The sequence below is a fragment of the Amphiprion ocellaris genome, chromosome 6 (assembly GCF_022539595.1).
Source record: "Amphiprion ocellaris isolate individual 3 ecotype Okinawa chromosome 6, ASM2253959v1, whole genome shotgun sequence".
NCBI lineage: Eukaryota > Metazoa > Chordata > Actinopteri > Pomacentridae > Amphiprion > Amphiprion ocellaris.
In genome coordinates this window covers 560,131-576,924 of record NC_072771.1, presented here as the reverse complement: position 1 = coordinate 576,924, position 16,794 = coordinate 560,131, and the positions used below count along the sequence as shown (strand labels likewise).

The 16,794-nt window shown below is 40.4% G+C and overlaps 1 protein-coding gene and 2 long non-coding RNA genes across 6 annotated transcripts; 2 read left to right on the top strand and 1 right to left on the bottom strand.

The window, feature by feature from the left end:
- The first annotated feature begins 1,416 nt into the window (after window positions 1-1,416).
- On the top strand, window positions 1,417-6,060 carry LOC111584297 (inactive phospholipid phosphatase 7-like). Its single transcript, XM_035958692.2, has 4 exons — window positions 1,417-1,608; window positions 2,424-2,737; window positions 2,887-3,068; window positions 3,147-6,060. Exons 1-4 carry the CDS (start codon window positions 1,430-1,432, stop codon window positions 3,351-3,353), a joined length of 882 nt encoding a protein of 293 aa, XP_035814585.1. The 5' UTR covers window positions 1,417-1,429; the 3' UTR covers window positions 3,354-6,060.
- A 61-nt stretch (window positions 6,061-6,121) lies between these two features.
- Window positions 6,122-16,091, bottom strand: LOC111584295 (uncharacterized). Of its 2 annotated transcripts, none has more exons than XR_008602044.1 (4): window positions 15,770-16,091; window positions 8,156-8,902; window positions 6,423-7,819; window positions 6,122-6,331 (listed from the first exon to the last, which is right to left on the bottom strand). It is a non-coding gene; the product is annotated as an uncharacterized LOC111584295 (long non-coding RNA). The 2 variants fall into 2 exon arrangements; XR_008602043.1 differs by lacking the exon at window positions 15,770-16,091 and adding an exon at window positions 9,446-9,579.
- Window positions 8,753-10,582, top strand: LOC118471880 (uncharacterized). 3 transcript variants are annotated; one of them, XR_004849226.2, is made up of 6 exons: window positions 8,753-8,892; window positions 9,241-9,321; window positions 9,492-9,679; window positions 9,859-9,983; window positions 10,170-10,235; window positions 10,395-10,582. It is a non-coding gene; the product is annotated as an uncharacterized LOC118471880 (long non-coding RNA). The 3 variants fall into 3 exon arrangements; XR_004849227.2 differs by having other exon boundaries at window positions 8,767-8,892; window positions 9,117-9,321; XR_004849223.2 differs by lacking the exon at window positions 8,753-8,892 and having other exon boundaries at window positions 8,897-9,321.
- Window positions 16,092-16,794: the final 703 nt, after the last annotated feature.

The window sequence follows — 16,794 nt, the reverse complement described above, 5'->3', positions numbered from 1 at the left end:
CGGCTACACAATCTCTCTATTTACGTGGAAATGTTCATTAATACGAGCTGTCCCATGATAAATATAAAATAAACATAGACGTCAAGTTTGGATCCGCGCAGGCGCAGTAAACTCACCGTTCTGAGCTTTAGCAGGAGCAGCTAACCTTCCTCCTCCTCTTCATCGTGTCTCAGCCCGCTGCAGAGGCTCCTTCACGGTCTGAGCGGCCCGGACTACCGGAGACGGACGAGCTAACAGCTAGCAGCCCGTCAAAGTGCTGACGGTTCAAGAGCAGCTAATCCCGCTGCTAGCCCCGTTAGCTCCGTTAGCTGCTCTAAACACAGCTGCAGTTTCCCGCGGCTGTGACGTCACTGCGCCTCTAAATGAATACGTCAGAATGTAAACTGTGAAGTTTCATCTCGTTGCTGAGACAATTTAGCCGTTAGTTTAGCTGTTAGCATCGTTAGCTTCAAGACGCCGCGGAGCGTCTGCAGCTGCTGCTGCAACCAATAGCAACGGTGCGTCTGCAGTCTGGTCCGGGTAGGAACAAAGAGGTGAGCGACGAAGGTTCCGCTGAGGTTTCGGTGAAATGTTGCTGCTGTTTCCTGTTTTGAGGTTTAACATGAAGAAGCTGCTTATTGTCTGCCTGTCTGTCTGTTACCTGTCTGTCTGTCTGTCTGTGTCTGTTACCTGTCTGTCTGTGTCTGTCTGTCTGATTTAGGGTTTACCTTTAGGTCCTGGTAGGATCATGTCTGTTGAATGTTCTGTATTTACTCTGTTTTATGGTTCTTGTCCAGGTTGTTTTCTCATGACTAGATCATTGTGGATCCAGTCTCAGGTGGATATACATTCAGGTGGATCTAGTCTCAGGTGGATCTACATTCAGGTGGATCTAGTCTCAGGTGGACGTCTGTGGACAGAAGGTTCTGATCAGTGAAACCAGAACGGTTCTGTGGTCAGTTCATCAGACAGAACGTGAGCCGATGATGTTCTGATGCAGAGTTTAAAGAATGAAGCCTTAGATCTGATTGGCTGCAGATCATGTGACCTGTTGTTGTTGTTGTTGTGTTTTGTTTACTGCATGTGTGTGAGGAAGACCTCTGACCTCCCGTTGACTGTTCTGGGCTCCATGTCAGATCAGAACCAGCAGAATTTGGGTCATTGGTTCTGGTTCTGAATGTGCTGCAACTGAACGGTCCACATGGTTCTGGTTCTGCAGTAGAACAGCGGACCTTCCTCATGGTTCTGGTTCTGCAGTAGAACAGGGGACGGCCCTCATGGTTCTGGTTCTGCAGTAGAACAGGGGACCGTTCTCCTGGTTCTGCAGTAGCCCGGGCCTGTCCCTTTAACGCCCCCCCCACAGCTGCAGCAGAAGAAGGCCAGCTGGTGTATTTATAGAGTCCTCAGACCGTCTCAGTCCTCCACCTCCAGACCTCAGCCTGCGTCCGTCATGCCAGGCAGCCAGGCCCGGTGCCGGGCCAGAGACCGCAACAACATTTTGAACCGGCCCGAGTTCCTGTCCCTGAACCAGACCCCCTGCAGGGAGCAGGCCGGGGAGGCCCGGGGGGGCGCCGGTCCCAGAAGATCCATGATCAGGCAGCCGAGTCAGCAGGACGACACCGGGGGGAGGTAAGAGCTCCGCCCACTGACATTTACAGACCAGGACCTGGGTCTGGACCAGGACCTGGGTCTGGGTCTGGACCAGAACCTGGTGCAGATCTTCTGATTTCTGTTTTCACTCTAAATCTGAGTTAAAGTTCTGGCTCTGGTTCTACCTCTTAGTCCGGCTTCTGATCAGTTCTATTTATCACTCTTTTTAGAACAATGATTTTATTGATTTCTCAATTTGTTTCCATATTTTAGTCAAAAATTCACTAACTTCGGGCGCCTGTGTAGCTCAACGGGTTAAGCGGGCGACCCATGTACAGGGGCTGGCCCCCAACACAGTGGCCCGGGTTCGATTCCTGCTCCCGGCCCTTTGCTGCATGTCTTCCCCCCACTCTTCTTCCCCATTTCCTGTCTGTCTCTCACTGCGCCTATCAAATAAAGCCGAAAAAAAGGCCCAAAAATAACTTCAAAAAAAAAGTTCACTAACTTCATTTCCATCATTTATTATTCTGTTTTTTTATATATATATATATATATATATATATATATATATATATATATATATATATATATATATATATATATATATATATGTCTTCTATCTCTACTTTGATAACATTAAAAAACACAGTTATCTATTGACTTTATTTTCTCTGATGTTTCCTGATTATCTTACATCATAACATGACATCATTACATGACATCATAACATGACAACGTGACCGTCGGGTTGTCTTCACTGTTTTATTGCATTTTTATTTTTGTAAAGAACTTTGTGTTTGTAAGAAACTTTCTATTGGACGGTCTGTATTTAGATGGTTCTGATTGGCCCTCAGGTCCCGTGACTCGTCCGAGGGGCCGGCCCCTGACGGAGCCCCGCCCCCGTCCCGCTACCCGGAGCAGGACTGTATGCAGCTCAACCCCACGTTTCGAGGCATTGCCATGAGCTCTCTGCTGGCCATCGACATCAGCCTGTCCAAGCGTCTGGGCGTGTGTGTGGCGTCCCGGGGGGGCGGGGCCCCGCTGCACTCTATGGTCACCCTGCTGGCCCTCACAGGCCACGCCCTCACCTGGATCTGTGGGACCCTCATCTGCCTCTGGAGGAGCAACACGCTGGCTGGACAGGAAGTCCTGGTCAACCTGCTGCTGGGTGAGACACACACCTGTCTGTCTGTCTGACGTCTCACCTGTCCGTCTGTCTGTCTGACATCTTGTCTGTCTGTCTGTCTGTCTCACCTGTCTGTCTGTCTGTCTGACATCTTGTCTGTCTGTCTGTCTGTCTCACCTGTCTGCCTGCAGCGCTGCTCCTGGACCTGATGACAGTTGCCGGGATGCAGAAGTTGGTGAAACGTCGAGGACCGTGGGACTTTCCTCCGGGGTTCCTGGACTACGTTGCTATGGATACGTATTCTTTCCCGGCAGCCCACGCCAGCCGAGCCGCCATGGTGGCCAAGTTCCTGCTGAACCACCTGGTCCTGGCGGTGAGTCAGTCCCCGTGACCCCATCAGACTAACTGAGTGTTGGTGAGCTGAACTGATCCAAGTGTGCCCGTCCGCCAGGTGCCCCTCAGGATCCTGCTCTACCTGTGGGCCTTCCTGGTGGGCGTGTCCCGGGTGCTGCTGGGGAAGCATCACCTGTCGGACGTCGGCTGCGGCTTCGCTCTGGGCTTCCTGCACTTCAGCCTGGTGGAGTCGGTCTGGTTGGATTCGGCCACCTGCCAGACCCTCATCTCCATCGGCACACTGCGCTGGACGCCACTGGTGTAGAACCGGTTCAGAATAGTGTAAAACCAGTTCAGTCTGGTTTTAAATCGGTTCAGAGTAGTTTAGAACTGGTTCAGACTAGTTCAGGTGGGATTCACACTGCAGCTGAATCCAGTCTGAACTCAACAACACGCTGCAGGGGACGACTGGTTCTGACTGGTCCAAACTGGTTTAGACCACTTTGGATTGGTCCATTCTGAGAAGATGATCCATTTCCAGTATGGACTGGTTTAGACTGGTTTAGACTGGTCCTGCTGGATTCAGCTCCACATCCTACTGTCACCTGTCACTTGTTTAGTCTAGTTTAGACCGGTTTACACTGGTTTAGACTGGTTTACACTGGTTTAGATCAGTTTACATTGGTTTAGACTGCTTTAGATCGGTTTACACCGGTTTAGATGGGTTTAGACTGGTTTAGACTGGTTTAGATCGCTTTAAGGCTGCTATTAAATCTTTTTCTCTGCTCTGGATGAGTTTAAACTGGTCCAGACCACTTCACATTGCTCCATTCTGACACAATGATCCAGTTCCCATCCAGTTGGTTCGGGTTTGTCTGTCCCTGTTTGGACCACTTCAGACTGGATTAGATTTGTCTGAGACCATTCTAGTCCAGTCTGGACTGGTTTCAGCCAATCCAGACTGGATTCTGCTACCTGGTTTAGATCTCTTTGGACTGGATTTCTTCCATAATGATCCAGTTCCAGTCTGGTCCAGACTGGTTTAAACTGGTTCTGCTGGATTCCTCTAGCTGTACTACTTTTATTTCTCACTTGTTTAGACTAGTTTGGACTGATTTAGACCGCTTTAAGGCTGCCATTAACTGCTCTAGTCCAGTTTGGACCTGTTTAAACTGGTCCTGTTGGATTCTGCTACCTGTACTTAATTCACCTGTCCATGGTTCTGACTGGTCTGAGCTGGTTTAAACTGGTATGAGTGATTATAAAGGAGTTTATCTTACAGTTGTGTGTTAGCGAGGTGATGCTAACATTAGCAGAACTAGCTGCTGTAGGAGGTGTGGGGTTTGGATCGGACTGAACCGGACCGGTTCGCTTCAGATGGAGGTTTGTTTCTCTGGTATCAAACCTCTGGACATGTTTTCGTTTTCGCTGTCGTTTGATTGACTGTGAATCAGAGGTAAAGTTTGGACTTTTAAGCTGAAGTCGAAATCTGTCACTTTTATGTTGAGATGTTTATCACAATAAGAGCTGAATAAACTGCAGATTTTAATGTTTTAATCAGCGAATAAAAACTCGATTTAAAGTGACGAATGGATAATTTTCGTGGAAGGAAAGCTTTAATGTGAAACGGACTGGAAGGCGTTGGCTGTGGAGGAAACAGCTTCAGGTTTTAAGCTTCTGTTCGGCTGCTTATGTTTCAGCACTTTTACAATTTTTAACAGTTTCTTTTGTTCAGTGAGAAATAAGAAGTTGTGCGTTTCTAATTGTTGTAGTTTTGTTATCGGAGCTGAAACTCAGGTATATTTTCAGACATGTTCTAGTTTACATCTTCAGTGTTCTGCAGGTTCTTTCCTCATCCTTTCCTGAATATCAGCTGCTGTTTATTTCTAACAGCGTCCTGCAGTTTCGTGCTGATTTATTAGTTGGAAGGAAAAATGTTGCTTCAGTTATTAAATCCACACAAAACAGGTCTAATTCAGGTTCTTAAAGTTCCCTTAAAATAAAATCTGAGCCACAAAACAGCCTTAAGATTCCCTGAAAACGTTCCCTGAGTGGTTCAGACATTCGTCTTTTCTTGGGGAAGGAATCCCTTCAAGTTTGCACAAAAACCTCAGAAACCAAAGTAAGAAGAAGCCTCAGGTATTTCTGATCTTCTACAAAATCAACACTTCCAGACTTCTTTTAAATTTGATTTCCTCCCACATTATTTACCTCTCTTAATCTGTGGATCAAATTTACTCTGTTGCTATTCCTCCAGAAGTTTCATATTTGGTTCTCTTCTCGTCTTCTGCGGACATTTTCATGATTTTCAGAAGAATAAAACTGTTGACTTTTCCTGCTGTTAAATCTCCTTCAGTGAATCCTTTAACTGAGGGAAGCTTCTGTACAGCATCTTTAATGAAAACTGAAACTTAAAGTTTGGTATTTGGGAGTAAACTGCTGCTGTATTAAATATCAGATAATAATCGGGAACAATCCGACTATCTATGCAAATACTTTTATACTGAACTTGATATTTTGAAGAAGAAATGAGTTTAAGATGCAACAACAAAGATGTGAGACTGATCTCCGTCTGTATGCAGACCATACGCCGCTGTTCGTCGTTTGTCTTTTCAACACCTTAAACTCCAGTTTCCTTCTTCTTCTGCTAGTTTGCGGTCAACAGTTTTCCATATAAAAACTTTGATGTAAATTAGGAAGACTAGTCAACTAGTTTACCGTTAAACCTGTTAACTCGACAGTGGAACGAGTCTCTGGAATCGTAACAAACTGAACTTTTAATTCTGAATCATTTCTTGAAAACTCAAACATGATGAGCAGAAACTAACTTTCTTCGTTTCACTTCCTGTCTTACTTTGAAACTTCCTGTGAAGTTGAGATCAACAGCAACTGATCTGAAAGATTCTGAGGAAAGTTGCCTGAAAACTGAAGCATCTGGTTTGGATTCATGGAATGAGAAGAGACTGAAACAGGAAGTGAGGATTCAAACTATGCATCTGTTCTGTCTGTTTGAATAAATCTATTTTCAGCGACTGTTTGTTCACTTTTTACCTGGAGATCCTCTCAGGTTAGTCCAGCATCGACACAAAAAGCTTGTAGTCAAAACTTTTTATAGAAACAAACTGAAACCAACATTTCTGCTCATTGATTAAAGTCCCCATAGCTCAAACATGGTTTCCACAGCAACTGAGATAGTGTGAGGGTAAAAGTCCAACTTGTGTGTCCTTGTAGTTTCTGAACGGTCTCTTTGGTCTGCAGGTTCCAGATGTAAACCATGCTGTCCTCAGAACCCGACACGATCCACTGAAACACAGGGGAGACATTCGGGTCAGAACACCTGAGACACTCGGGTCAGACGTGATGTCAGAGCTGCACATGCTCAGTCTGATCTCACCTTCCCTCCTGTGACGGAGAAGTTGACGAAAATGCAATATTTCTCATTCTTATGGCCGCTGTAGGTCTTCAGACACTGAGGACAGACAGGCAAGTGGTACCATCAGACAGACAGACCTTTGCTACAGTCCCACAGCTTCAATGTGCTGTAAACCAGAGAAAATATAACAATTAATTAAGCAGCAGAGTTACTGAAGGCTGAGTCTGTTAGCAACATTAGGCTAACTAAACCGTAGCTAAGCTAAATGTTTAAAACGACACCTTGAACATGAAGCTAATGTTGAATGTTACCGAGGGTTAATAAGATCTAAACAATTTCAGGTTTAAATGACACTGACATGATGCTAACTGAGGCTAAAATGATGAGCTAACTCTGAGCTAACAGCTTTGGGATTAAAACAATGCTAATAGTTAAGATAACATTCATACACTAACACAAGCTGCATTTTAGTGAAGCAACATTGAGCTAAGCAATAATATGGAAATTACATGACCTAGCATTTAGTGCTAGTTATAAAGATTAAAATTAAACTGGCTAGTAAAGTTCAAGCTAAGAGTTAGCGACATTGAAGCAATTTTAGCTGAATGCTGAGTGAACAGCATCATGGGTAAAATGTCATTAGAATGACAGACCACAGCTAACTGCTAGCCAGCTAACTACTAGTCAGCTAGCATGAAGCTCGTCAAACATTAATAGAGCTAAAATTAGAGCTTCAGGACTAAACTGATGGTGGCTAAAAATGAGTGTCTCTGAGTGTTAGCGAGGTTAGCATGGCTATGCTAACAGGCTACCTCAGAGCTAAGAGTGGTCGTACTGACTTGTCCAGCGTAGCAACCAGGATGTATTTCCCATTAGGAGAAAACTTGACAAAAGACACCGGAGGATTGGTGTCGTCTGAGGAGAGAGAATCACGGAACTCATACAGGACACGCTATCACCTATCACATGTTGAATCTGACACGCTATCACCCATCACATGTTGAATCTGACACGCTACTATCTATCACATGTTGAATCTGACACACTATCACCCATCACATGTTGAATCTGACACGTTACTATCACATGTTGAATCTGACACGCAGGATCTCATGTTGAAGGACACGAAAATCTGTATGTTCAGCTTTTACTCACCGATCAGAGTCTTCATACACTGTCCTGATGCTGTGTCCCAGATACGACCAGACAGACAGACAGACAGACAGACAGACGGACGGACGGACGGACGGACGGACGGACGGACGGACGGACGGACGGACGGACGGACAGACAGACAGACAGACAGACAGGTGAAGAGCAGAGTCTAATCCTCCAGGTGTTTCTCTGAATGTTCAGACGTACCAGAGTCCATCGTAGCTGCTGGAGACGATCAGAGACCCGTCTCTGTTGAAGTGGACCTGGAGACAGACAGAGGTCAGAGGTCATAGCTATTAGCTAGCTAGCAGTTATTAATGACCTGATTGTAGCGAAGACTTGGTGAAGTTAAAATGATTGGAGCTGACTGCTGAGCAAAGAGCATCAGAGCTAAAATTCAGACGAGTTCAGAGTTTAAAAGAAGCTAGAAAGAATCCAGTTAGCTCTGAAGCTAACACATGAGAGTAGGCTAACACGAAGCTAGCTAAACATTAGATAATGATCTAGCTAAGAGGAATGAGTTAGTCCAGGTTAAATAGTCTAGCTAGAGTTAATAACATGAGTTAGTCCAGGTTAAATAGTCTAGTTTCTGGACCTACAGCTGACACCGGGTCAGAGTGAGCCGGCAGCGTCTTCAGACATTTCCCCATCTTGACATCCCAGATACGAACACTCTCATCAAACTGCAGGGAGACAGACGGATTAATGTGGACCCAGAACCGAGAAGGGTATGTCTGCTATGGTAAATTATGCCAGAGAACCAGTAGAACTGCTGGTGTTCTACTGGTTCTCTGGCATAGTTTACCAAGAACCTTTATGGACCTCTGTTATTAGTTTTTCCACCTGTGACCAGTTCAAATGTCTGCTGTGAAAAAGGATAAACAGTGAAAGTACATTTTCTTCATCGTCAGACTTTTCATGATCACATTTTTTTGTGATGCTGAGACATTTAGTGTTTTTAATGCTCAGTTTTGATGTAGGCTTATCCTTCACTCCTTTACCTCATCTACTCTGTCTACTGTACAGCCTGTATGAAGTTACATCATTACACAGACGGAATCCAAGACAGAACATTTTAAATATATTGGTCCACCTCCCAGATTAAACTTGATTTATGTTTATTTATGTTTATGTTAGTTTTAAAAAACGTTTACACAAAGAAGAAACTGCTCTCTCCAAATGCTTTTGTTGTTGCCACATACTATTCATTTTGAAAAGAAAGGACACATTTTGAACTCAAATTTTCCTTTCTATTGTCACACTACTTTCAGACAGACATGCCTTTGATATGGAAGTGGTGGTGTCTTCTTCTCACGGAGCGTTTCCAAACAGAGGGGTATGACAACCTGAAACAAAACGTGTATATAAAGTTAGGAGTTCACTTGCACTTCATCAAACTGCTAACACACTATCAGTGCCATGTCAGTAGAACATCTGGTAACTACATTAAGTTCATCAGACTGTGGATGGCCGTCTTTGTCCAGAGTATTTGTCATTTTTTTCACCAGTGTATTAGCTTTTTCCCATTATTTATCTTAGATGAATTTTGTTGTTGGTAAGGTGTGGCCAGAGGTTTGCTTTCTGGACTAATGAAGCCAGAATCCTGCTCCAGGGAACCTTGAAGCCTGTTTACAGAGTGCCAAGGCGGGGTGCTGTCACTGATGAAGTTCTGTTCCATATGCAGGCTGTCACTCAACGCACTGCAAAGGAAACCAGACTGGTGGACTTCATTATCCAGTCAAAGGGAGCTGAGCAGCATTTGGTGGTACTTTGAAAATGTTCCTGTTTTCTCATCATTGCAGACTGACTCAGAAAAGATTCACTTAGAGGCTTTGTTAGTAATATTATCAGTGGACAGAACACTTTCTGACTGTGTTTCAAAAGAGTACCTGAATCCCAGAAATTCATTGTTTCTGTACTTTGGTTTGCCCTCAGGATGTACTTGGTGGCAAACGCTCTACTTGGATTCATCAGAAGTCTTGTTGCCAGATGCCCGTCTACCTGGATAGTGAGGAACAACACGACAAGCTTTTTGCATTCTAAAGACTGTACTGCACAGAACACCAACACAACTGAGCTTCACAGATGAAGTGCTGTTCCTCTGTGATGTTCTCTTTCCAGAGGTAGGCTTTGCCATGTAATATAATTATCCATGTCTGTGCTCCTGCACTTTAATAGGCTAAATAAATAGCACACCTTTCATGGTGCTGTTTCTGTATGTGCCTGTCTAGCATGACTTGCTCTGCTGTAAATGGTATATGTAAATTATATCATTTAAAAATGAACCGTTTTCTTTTGGCAGGCCATCATATATGGCCTGTCTATGCAGGACAATCTGTCCCTGCAGGACAATCTGTCCCTGCAGGACAATCTGTCCCTGCAGGAGGCTGAGCAGGTCTTCTTCAGTGGTCCAGCTTACCATCAAAGGTGAGGGTAAAGGATGGATTTTTTTAAATTTACACAATGCACTAAAATGTTTGTTTTTTAACTGTTTACTAATACAAGTAGTTGCCACCTTTGTTAAAGTGTACCAATGTTTGTGAATGTATCCTTTTTAAGTGTTACCAGTATTTCTGTCAAGCCTGCAGTGATAATGTTGTCTGACTTTTTCAGTGAAGTGGAGGAATTTTGTCAAAGGATTAAAAAAGACCTGAAGAAAGAAGGCAGACTGTTCAGTTGGTATGTGGTGCTCATTTCAAAAGGAGGTATATTGGCATGAAATGTTAAAAATAAAATACATTTTACCAAAGTAAATAAGTGAAATATGTACAGTTTATCAGATATATCAGTGCTTTATCTACTTTTGCTTATTAATATCTGTCTGTGTGTCTCTATCAGGAGGAAGTGAGATCAGAGGTTTTGCAGCAGGAGTCATAGACTTCACTTACTTTTGTGTGTGTGTGTGTGTGTGTGTGTGTGTGTGTGTGTGTGTGTGTGTGTGTGTGTGTGTGTGTGTGCATGTGTGTGTGTTCAGCTTTTATTTTCATTTCATATTATTGTGTAAAATAAATATATATCTGTCTTCAGAGTTGTCCTTGTGTTTTGTCTCTTTCCAACCTTTCAGACTGTCCTGTTTGAGATCTAGACTCCACAAAGGCCATTACACACGATTCCGTTAATATTTTATCTGATAATTACACAATTTGTCCAAATGCTAGCCTTAGCAACCAAGTTATGAGTCATAACTTATGACATTGTAATAAGTGTAATAAAGTGCAGCCTCCGGCTGTGTAGAAAAACTTACAGGGTTAAAATGAACGGGGAATTCTTCCTGAATAAACCTTTTGTATTGTAAGTATATTTTGAGTGAAATCATCAATTTAAAACATAAATTGTGCACTTTAGTGATCATCTATTGCGGTAGGTGGCGCTGTCTATAAAAAGTGCTCTAAACTTAAAGGAAGTGTGCAGCCCCGTAGCTGCAGCCCCGTAGCTGCAGCCTCCGCCTCTGCAGACACATACTATTGCCACAACCAGGACTGAGCAGAACCCCAGAACTGCGTACCGATCCGGCTCTGCTCTAGTATTTTGTATGTTTTATAATTAACTTCCAGACATTCTTACAGTCTTTATCAGTTTATGCTGTTTTATTAGCAGCAGGTCGTTTATTTTAGATCATCTGATTTAGAAATGGGGCTGCACAGTGGCGTAGTGGTTAGCACTTTCGCCTTGCAGCAAGAAGGTCCCTGGTTCGCGTCCCGGCTTTCCCGGGATCTTTCTGCATGGAGTTTGCATGTTCTCCCTGTGCATGCGTGGGTTTTCTCTGGGTACTCCGGCTTCCTCCCACAGTCCAAAAATATGCTGAGGTTAATTGATCATTCTAAATTGCCCGTAGGTGTGAGAGTGATTGTTTGTCTTTGTATGTAGCCCTACGACAGACTGGCGACCTGTCTAGGGTGTCCCCTGCCTTCGCCCGAGTCAGCTGGGATAGACTCCAGCACCCCCGCGACCCTAGTGAGGATTAAGCGGTGTATAGATAATGGATGGATGGATGATTTAGAAATTATCTGAATATTTTACAATATCCTTCAGAAACCCGAGTGGAAATTAGAGAAAGATTATTATAGACATTATTAAATTATAGACATTATGAAGTTATAAATATTAAATGATAGACATTATTATAAACATTATTAAAATTATAGACATTATTAAGTTATAAACATTGAATTATAGACATTAAATTATAAACATTAAATTATAAACATTATAAAATTATAAACATTAAATTATAGACATTATTAAGTTATAAACGTTACATTTTAGACATTATTAAATTATAAACATTAAATTATAGACATTATAAGATTATAAAAATTAAATTATAGACATTATTAAGTTATAAACATTAAATTATAGACATTTTTAAATTATAAACATTAAATTATAGACATAAAATTATAAACATTATTAAATTATAGACATTAAGTTATAAACATTAAATTATAGACATTAAATTATAGACATTAAAAATATTTTAAAAATTCTATTTCATTGAGTGTGTGTGTGCATTAGTGTGTATTAGTGTGTGTGTGTGTATTAGTGTGTGTGTGTGTGTGTGTGTATTAGTGTGTGTGTGTATTAGTGTGTATTAGTGTGTGTGTATTAGTGTGTTAGTGTGTGTGTATATTAGTGTGTGTATGAGTGGGTGTGTGTGTGTATTAGTGTGTGTTAGTGTGTGTATTAGTGTGTGTGTGTATTAGTGTGTGTGTGTGTGTGTGTATTAGTGTGTATTAGTGTGTGTATTAGTGTGTGTGTATTAGTGTGTATTAATGTGTGTGTATTAGTGTGTATTAGTGTGTGTATTAGTGTATGTGTATTAGTTTATGTGTATTAGTGTGTATTAGTGTGTGTGTGTATTAGTGTGTGTATTAGTGTGTGTGTGTATTAGTGTGTATTAGTGTGTATCAGTGTGTGTATTAGTGTATTTGTATTAGTGTGTATTAGTGTGTGTGTATTAGTGTGTGTATTAGTGTGTATTAGTGTGTGTGTATTAGTCTGTGTGTATTAGTGTGTATCAGTGTGTGTGTGTATTAGTGTGTATTAGTGTGTGTATTATGTGTGTGTATTAGTGTGTATTAGTTTGTGTGTATTAGTGTGTGTGTATTAGTGTGTATTAGTTTCTGTATTAGTGTGTGTGTGTATTAGTGTGTGTGTATTAGTGTGTATTAGTGTGTGTGTATTAGTCTGTGTGTATTAGTGTGTATCAGTGTGTGTGTGTATTAGTGTGTATTAGTGTGTGTATTATGTGTGTGTATTAGTGTGTATTAGTTTGTGTATTAGTTTGTGTATTAGTTTGTGTATTAGTGTGTGTATTAATGTGTGTGTATTAGTGTGTATTAGTGTGTGTATTAGTGTATGTGTATTAGTGTATGTGTATTAGTGTGTATTAGTGTGTGTGTATTAGTGTGTATTAGTGTGTGTATTAGTGTGTGTGTATTAGTTTGTGTATTAGTGTGTGTGTATTAGTGTGTGTATTAATGTGTGTGTATTAGTGTGTATTAGTGTGTGTATTAGTGTATGTGTATTAGTGTATGTGTATTAGTGTGTATTAGTGTGTGTGTGTATTAGTGTGTGTATTAGTGTGTGTGTATTTGTGTGTGTATTAGTGTGTGTATTAGTGTGTATTAGTGTGTGTGTATTAGTGTGTATTAGTTTGTGTATTAGTGTGTGTGTGTGTATTAGTGTGTATCAGTGTGTGTATTAGTGTATGTGTATTAGTGTGTATTAGTGTGTGTATTAATGTATGTGTATTAGTGTGTGTATTAGTGTGTATTAGTGTGTGTGTATTAGTGTGTGTATTAGTGTGTGTGTATTAGTGTGTATTAGTGTGTGTGTATTAGTGTGTATTAGTTTGTGTATTAGTGTGTCTGTGTGTATCAGTGTGTGTGTTAGTGTATGTGTATTAGTGTGTATTAGTGTGTGTGTATTAGTGTGTGTGTATTAGTGTGTATTAGTTTGTGTATTAGTGTGTGTGTGTATTAGTGTGTGTGTATTAGTGTGTGTATTAATGTCTGTGTATTAGTGTGTATTAGTGTGTGTATTAGTGTATGTGTATTAGTGTATGTGTATTAGTATGTATTAGTGTGTGTGTGTGTATTAGTGTGTTTATTAGTGTGTGTGTGTGTATTAGTGTGTGTGTATTAGTGTGTATTAGTGTGTGTGTATTAGTGTGTATTAGTTTGTGTATTAGTGTGTGTGTATTAGTGTGTGTATTAATGTGTGTGTATTAGTGTGTATCAGTGTGTGTATTAGTGTATGTGTATTAGTGTGTATTAGTGTGTGTGTGTGTATTAGTGTGTGTGTATTAGTGTGTGTGTGTGTATTAGTGTGTGTGGATTAGTGTGTATTAGTGTGTGTGTGTATTAGTGTGTATTAGTGTGTATTAGTGTGTGTGTATTAATGTGTATTAGTTTGTGTATTAGTGTGTGTGTATTAGTGTGTATTAGTGTGTGTATTAGTGTGTGTGTATTCGTGTGTTAGTGTGTGTGTATTAGTGTGTGTATTAGTGTGTGTGTGTGTATTAGTGTGTGGATTAGTGTGCTTGTGTGTGTATTAGTGTGTGTATTAATGTGTGTATTAGTGTGTGTATTAGTGTGTGTGTGTATTAGTGTGTGTATTAGTGTTTGTGTATTAGTGTGTATTAGTGTGTGTGTATTAGTGTGTATTAGTTTGTGTATTAGTGTGTGTGTATTAGTGTGTGTATTAGTGTGTGTATTAATGTGTGTGTATTAGTGTGTGTGTATTAGTGTGTATTAGTTTGTGTATTAGTGTGTATGTGTGTATTAGTGTGTGTGTCTTAGTGTGTGTATTAATGTCTGTGTATTAGTGTGTATTAGTGTGTGTATTAGTGTATGTGTATTAGTGTGTATTAGTGTGTGTATTAGTGTGTTTATTAGTGTGTGTATTTGTGTGTGTATTAGTGTGTATTAGTGTGTGTGTATTAGTTTGTGTATTAGTGTGTGTATTAGTGTGTGTGTATTAGTGTGTGTATTAATGTGTGTGTGTATTAGTGTGTATCAGTGTGTGTATTAGTGTGTGTGTATTAGTGTGTATTAGTGTGTGTGTGTGTATTAGTGTGTATTAGTGTGTGTGTGTATTAATGTGTATTAGTTTGTGTATTAGTGTGTGTGTATTAGTCTGTATTAGTGTGTGTGTATTAGTGTGTGTGTGTGTGTGTATTAGTGTGTGTGTGTATTAGTGTGTGTGTGTATTAGTGTGTATTAGTGTGTGTGTGTATTATGTGTATTAGTTTGTGTATTAGTGTGTGTGTGTATTAGTGTGTGTGTGTGTATTCGTGTTAGTGTGTGTGTATTAGTGTGTGTTAGTGTGTGTGTGTATTAGTGTGTTTATTTGTGTGTATATTAGTGTGTATTAGTGTGCTAGTGTGTGTGTATTAGTGTGTGTATTAGTGTGTGTATTAGTGTGCGTGTGTATTAATGTATGTATTAGTGTGTGTATTAGTGTATGTGATAGTGTGTATTAGTGTGTGTATTAGTGTATGTGATAGTATGTATTAGTGTGTGTATTAGTGTGTGTATTAGTGTGTGATAGTGTGTATTAGTGTGTGTATTAGTTTATGTGATAGTGTGTATTAGTGTGTGTATTAGTGTGTGTATTAGTGTGTGATAGTGTGTATTAGTGTGTGTATTAGTGTATGTGATAGTGTGTATTAGTGTGTGTATTAATATGTATTAGTGTGTGTATTATTGTGTGTGTGTATTAGTGTGTGTATTAGTGCGTGTATTAGTGTGTGTGATAGTGTGTATTAGTCTGTGTATTAGTGTATTAGTGTGTGTGATAGTGTGTATTAGTGTGTGTATTAGTGTATGTGATAGTATTAGTGTGTATATTAGTGTGTGTATAGTGTGTGTGACAGTGTATTAGTGTGTGTATTAGTGTATGTGATAGTGTGTATTAGTGTGTGTGTGTATTAGTGTGTGTGATAGTGTGTATTAGTGTGTATTAGTGTATGTGATAGTGTGTATTAGTGTGTGTGTGATAGTGTGTATTAGTGTGTGACAGTGTGTATTAGTGTGTGTATTAGTGTATGTGATAGTGTGTATTAGTGTGTGTGCGTGTGTATTAGTGTGTGTGATAGTGTGTATTAGTGTATGTGATAGTGTGTATTAGTGTGTGTGATAGTGTGTATTAGTGTGTGTATTAGTGTGTGTGATAGTGTGTGTATTAGTGTGTGTGATAGTGCACATTACAGGAAGTAGCCAGCCATTCTCCATCAGGACTGAACTTGATGGAGGAAACAGTCTGGGTGTGTCCGTCCAGCGTGAACTCTACCGAGTAGTTTGGTTTATTCCAGGAAGTCAGTGACTACACACACATAAACACACATAAATATGAACCCATAAACACACAAATATAAACACATAAACATAAACACACAAACACACATACATATAAACACATAAACACAAATATAAACACATACATATAAACACATAAACACACAAATATAAACATAAATATAAACACATGAATATAAACACATAAACACACAAATATAAACATAAATATAAACACAAACACACAAATATAAACACATATAAACACAGATAAATATAAACACAAACATATGTTCAGCAGGATGTGATGAAAACAAACCAATCAGACGAGAACGTTCTCCTCATATAGAGAAAGTTCTCCTCATCTAGAGAATGTTCTCCTCATCTAGAGAACGTTCTCTATATGTTCTCTAGATGAGGAGAGCGTTCTCTATATGTGGAGAACGTTCTCTATATGAGGAAAACGTTCTCTATATGAGGACTTTCTCTAGATGAGGAGAACGTTCTCCATATGTTCTCTAGATGAGGAGAACGTTCTCTATATGAGGAGAACGTTCTCTAAATGAGGAGAATGTTCTCTAGCTGTGGAGAACTTTCTCTAGATGAGGAGAACGTTCTCTAAATGAGGAGAATGTTCTCTAGCTGTGGAGAACTTTCTCTAGATGAGGAGAACGTTCTCTAGATGTAGAGAACCAAAAAATAAAAAATCTCTAATTATGCTTCAAAACAAGTAGCTGGTGTCCAAATAATACTGCAGTAAAAACAACACAATACTGCAGTACTAATCAGACAGTACTGCAGTAAGTAGAACCTACTGGAACGTGCATGTGTTGTGCACAGTATGTACATAGAACCTGTTCTACATAGAACCTGCTGAACATAGAACCTGTTCTACACAGAATGTTCTGGTTCTTTTGGAGTACATTGAAGGACAACAA

Coding starts and splice junctions, on each gene's coding strand:
- LOC111584297 (XM_035958692.2), top strand. CDS start 1,430: ATGCCAGGCAGCCAGGCCCGGTGCCGGGCCAGAGACCGCAACAACATT. Junction 2,738..2,886: donor CCTGGTCAACCTGCTGCTGG/GTGAGACACACA, acceptor GTCTGCCTGCAG/CGCTGCTCCTGGACCTGATG. Junction 3,069..3,146: donor TGAACCACCTGGTCCTGGCG/GTGAGTCAGTCC, acceptor CCCGTCCGCCAG/GTGCCCCTCAGGATCCTGCT.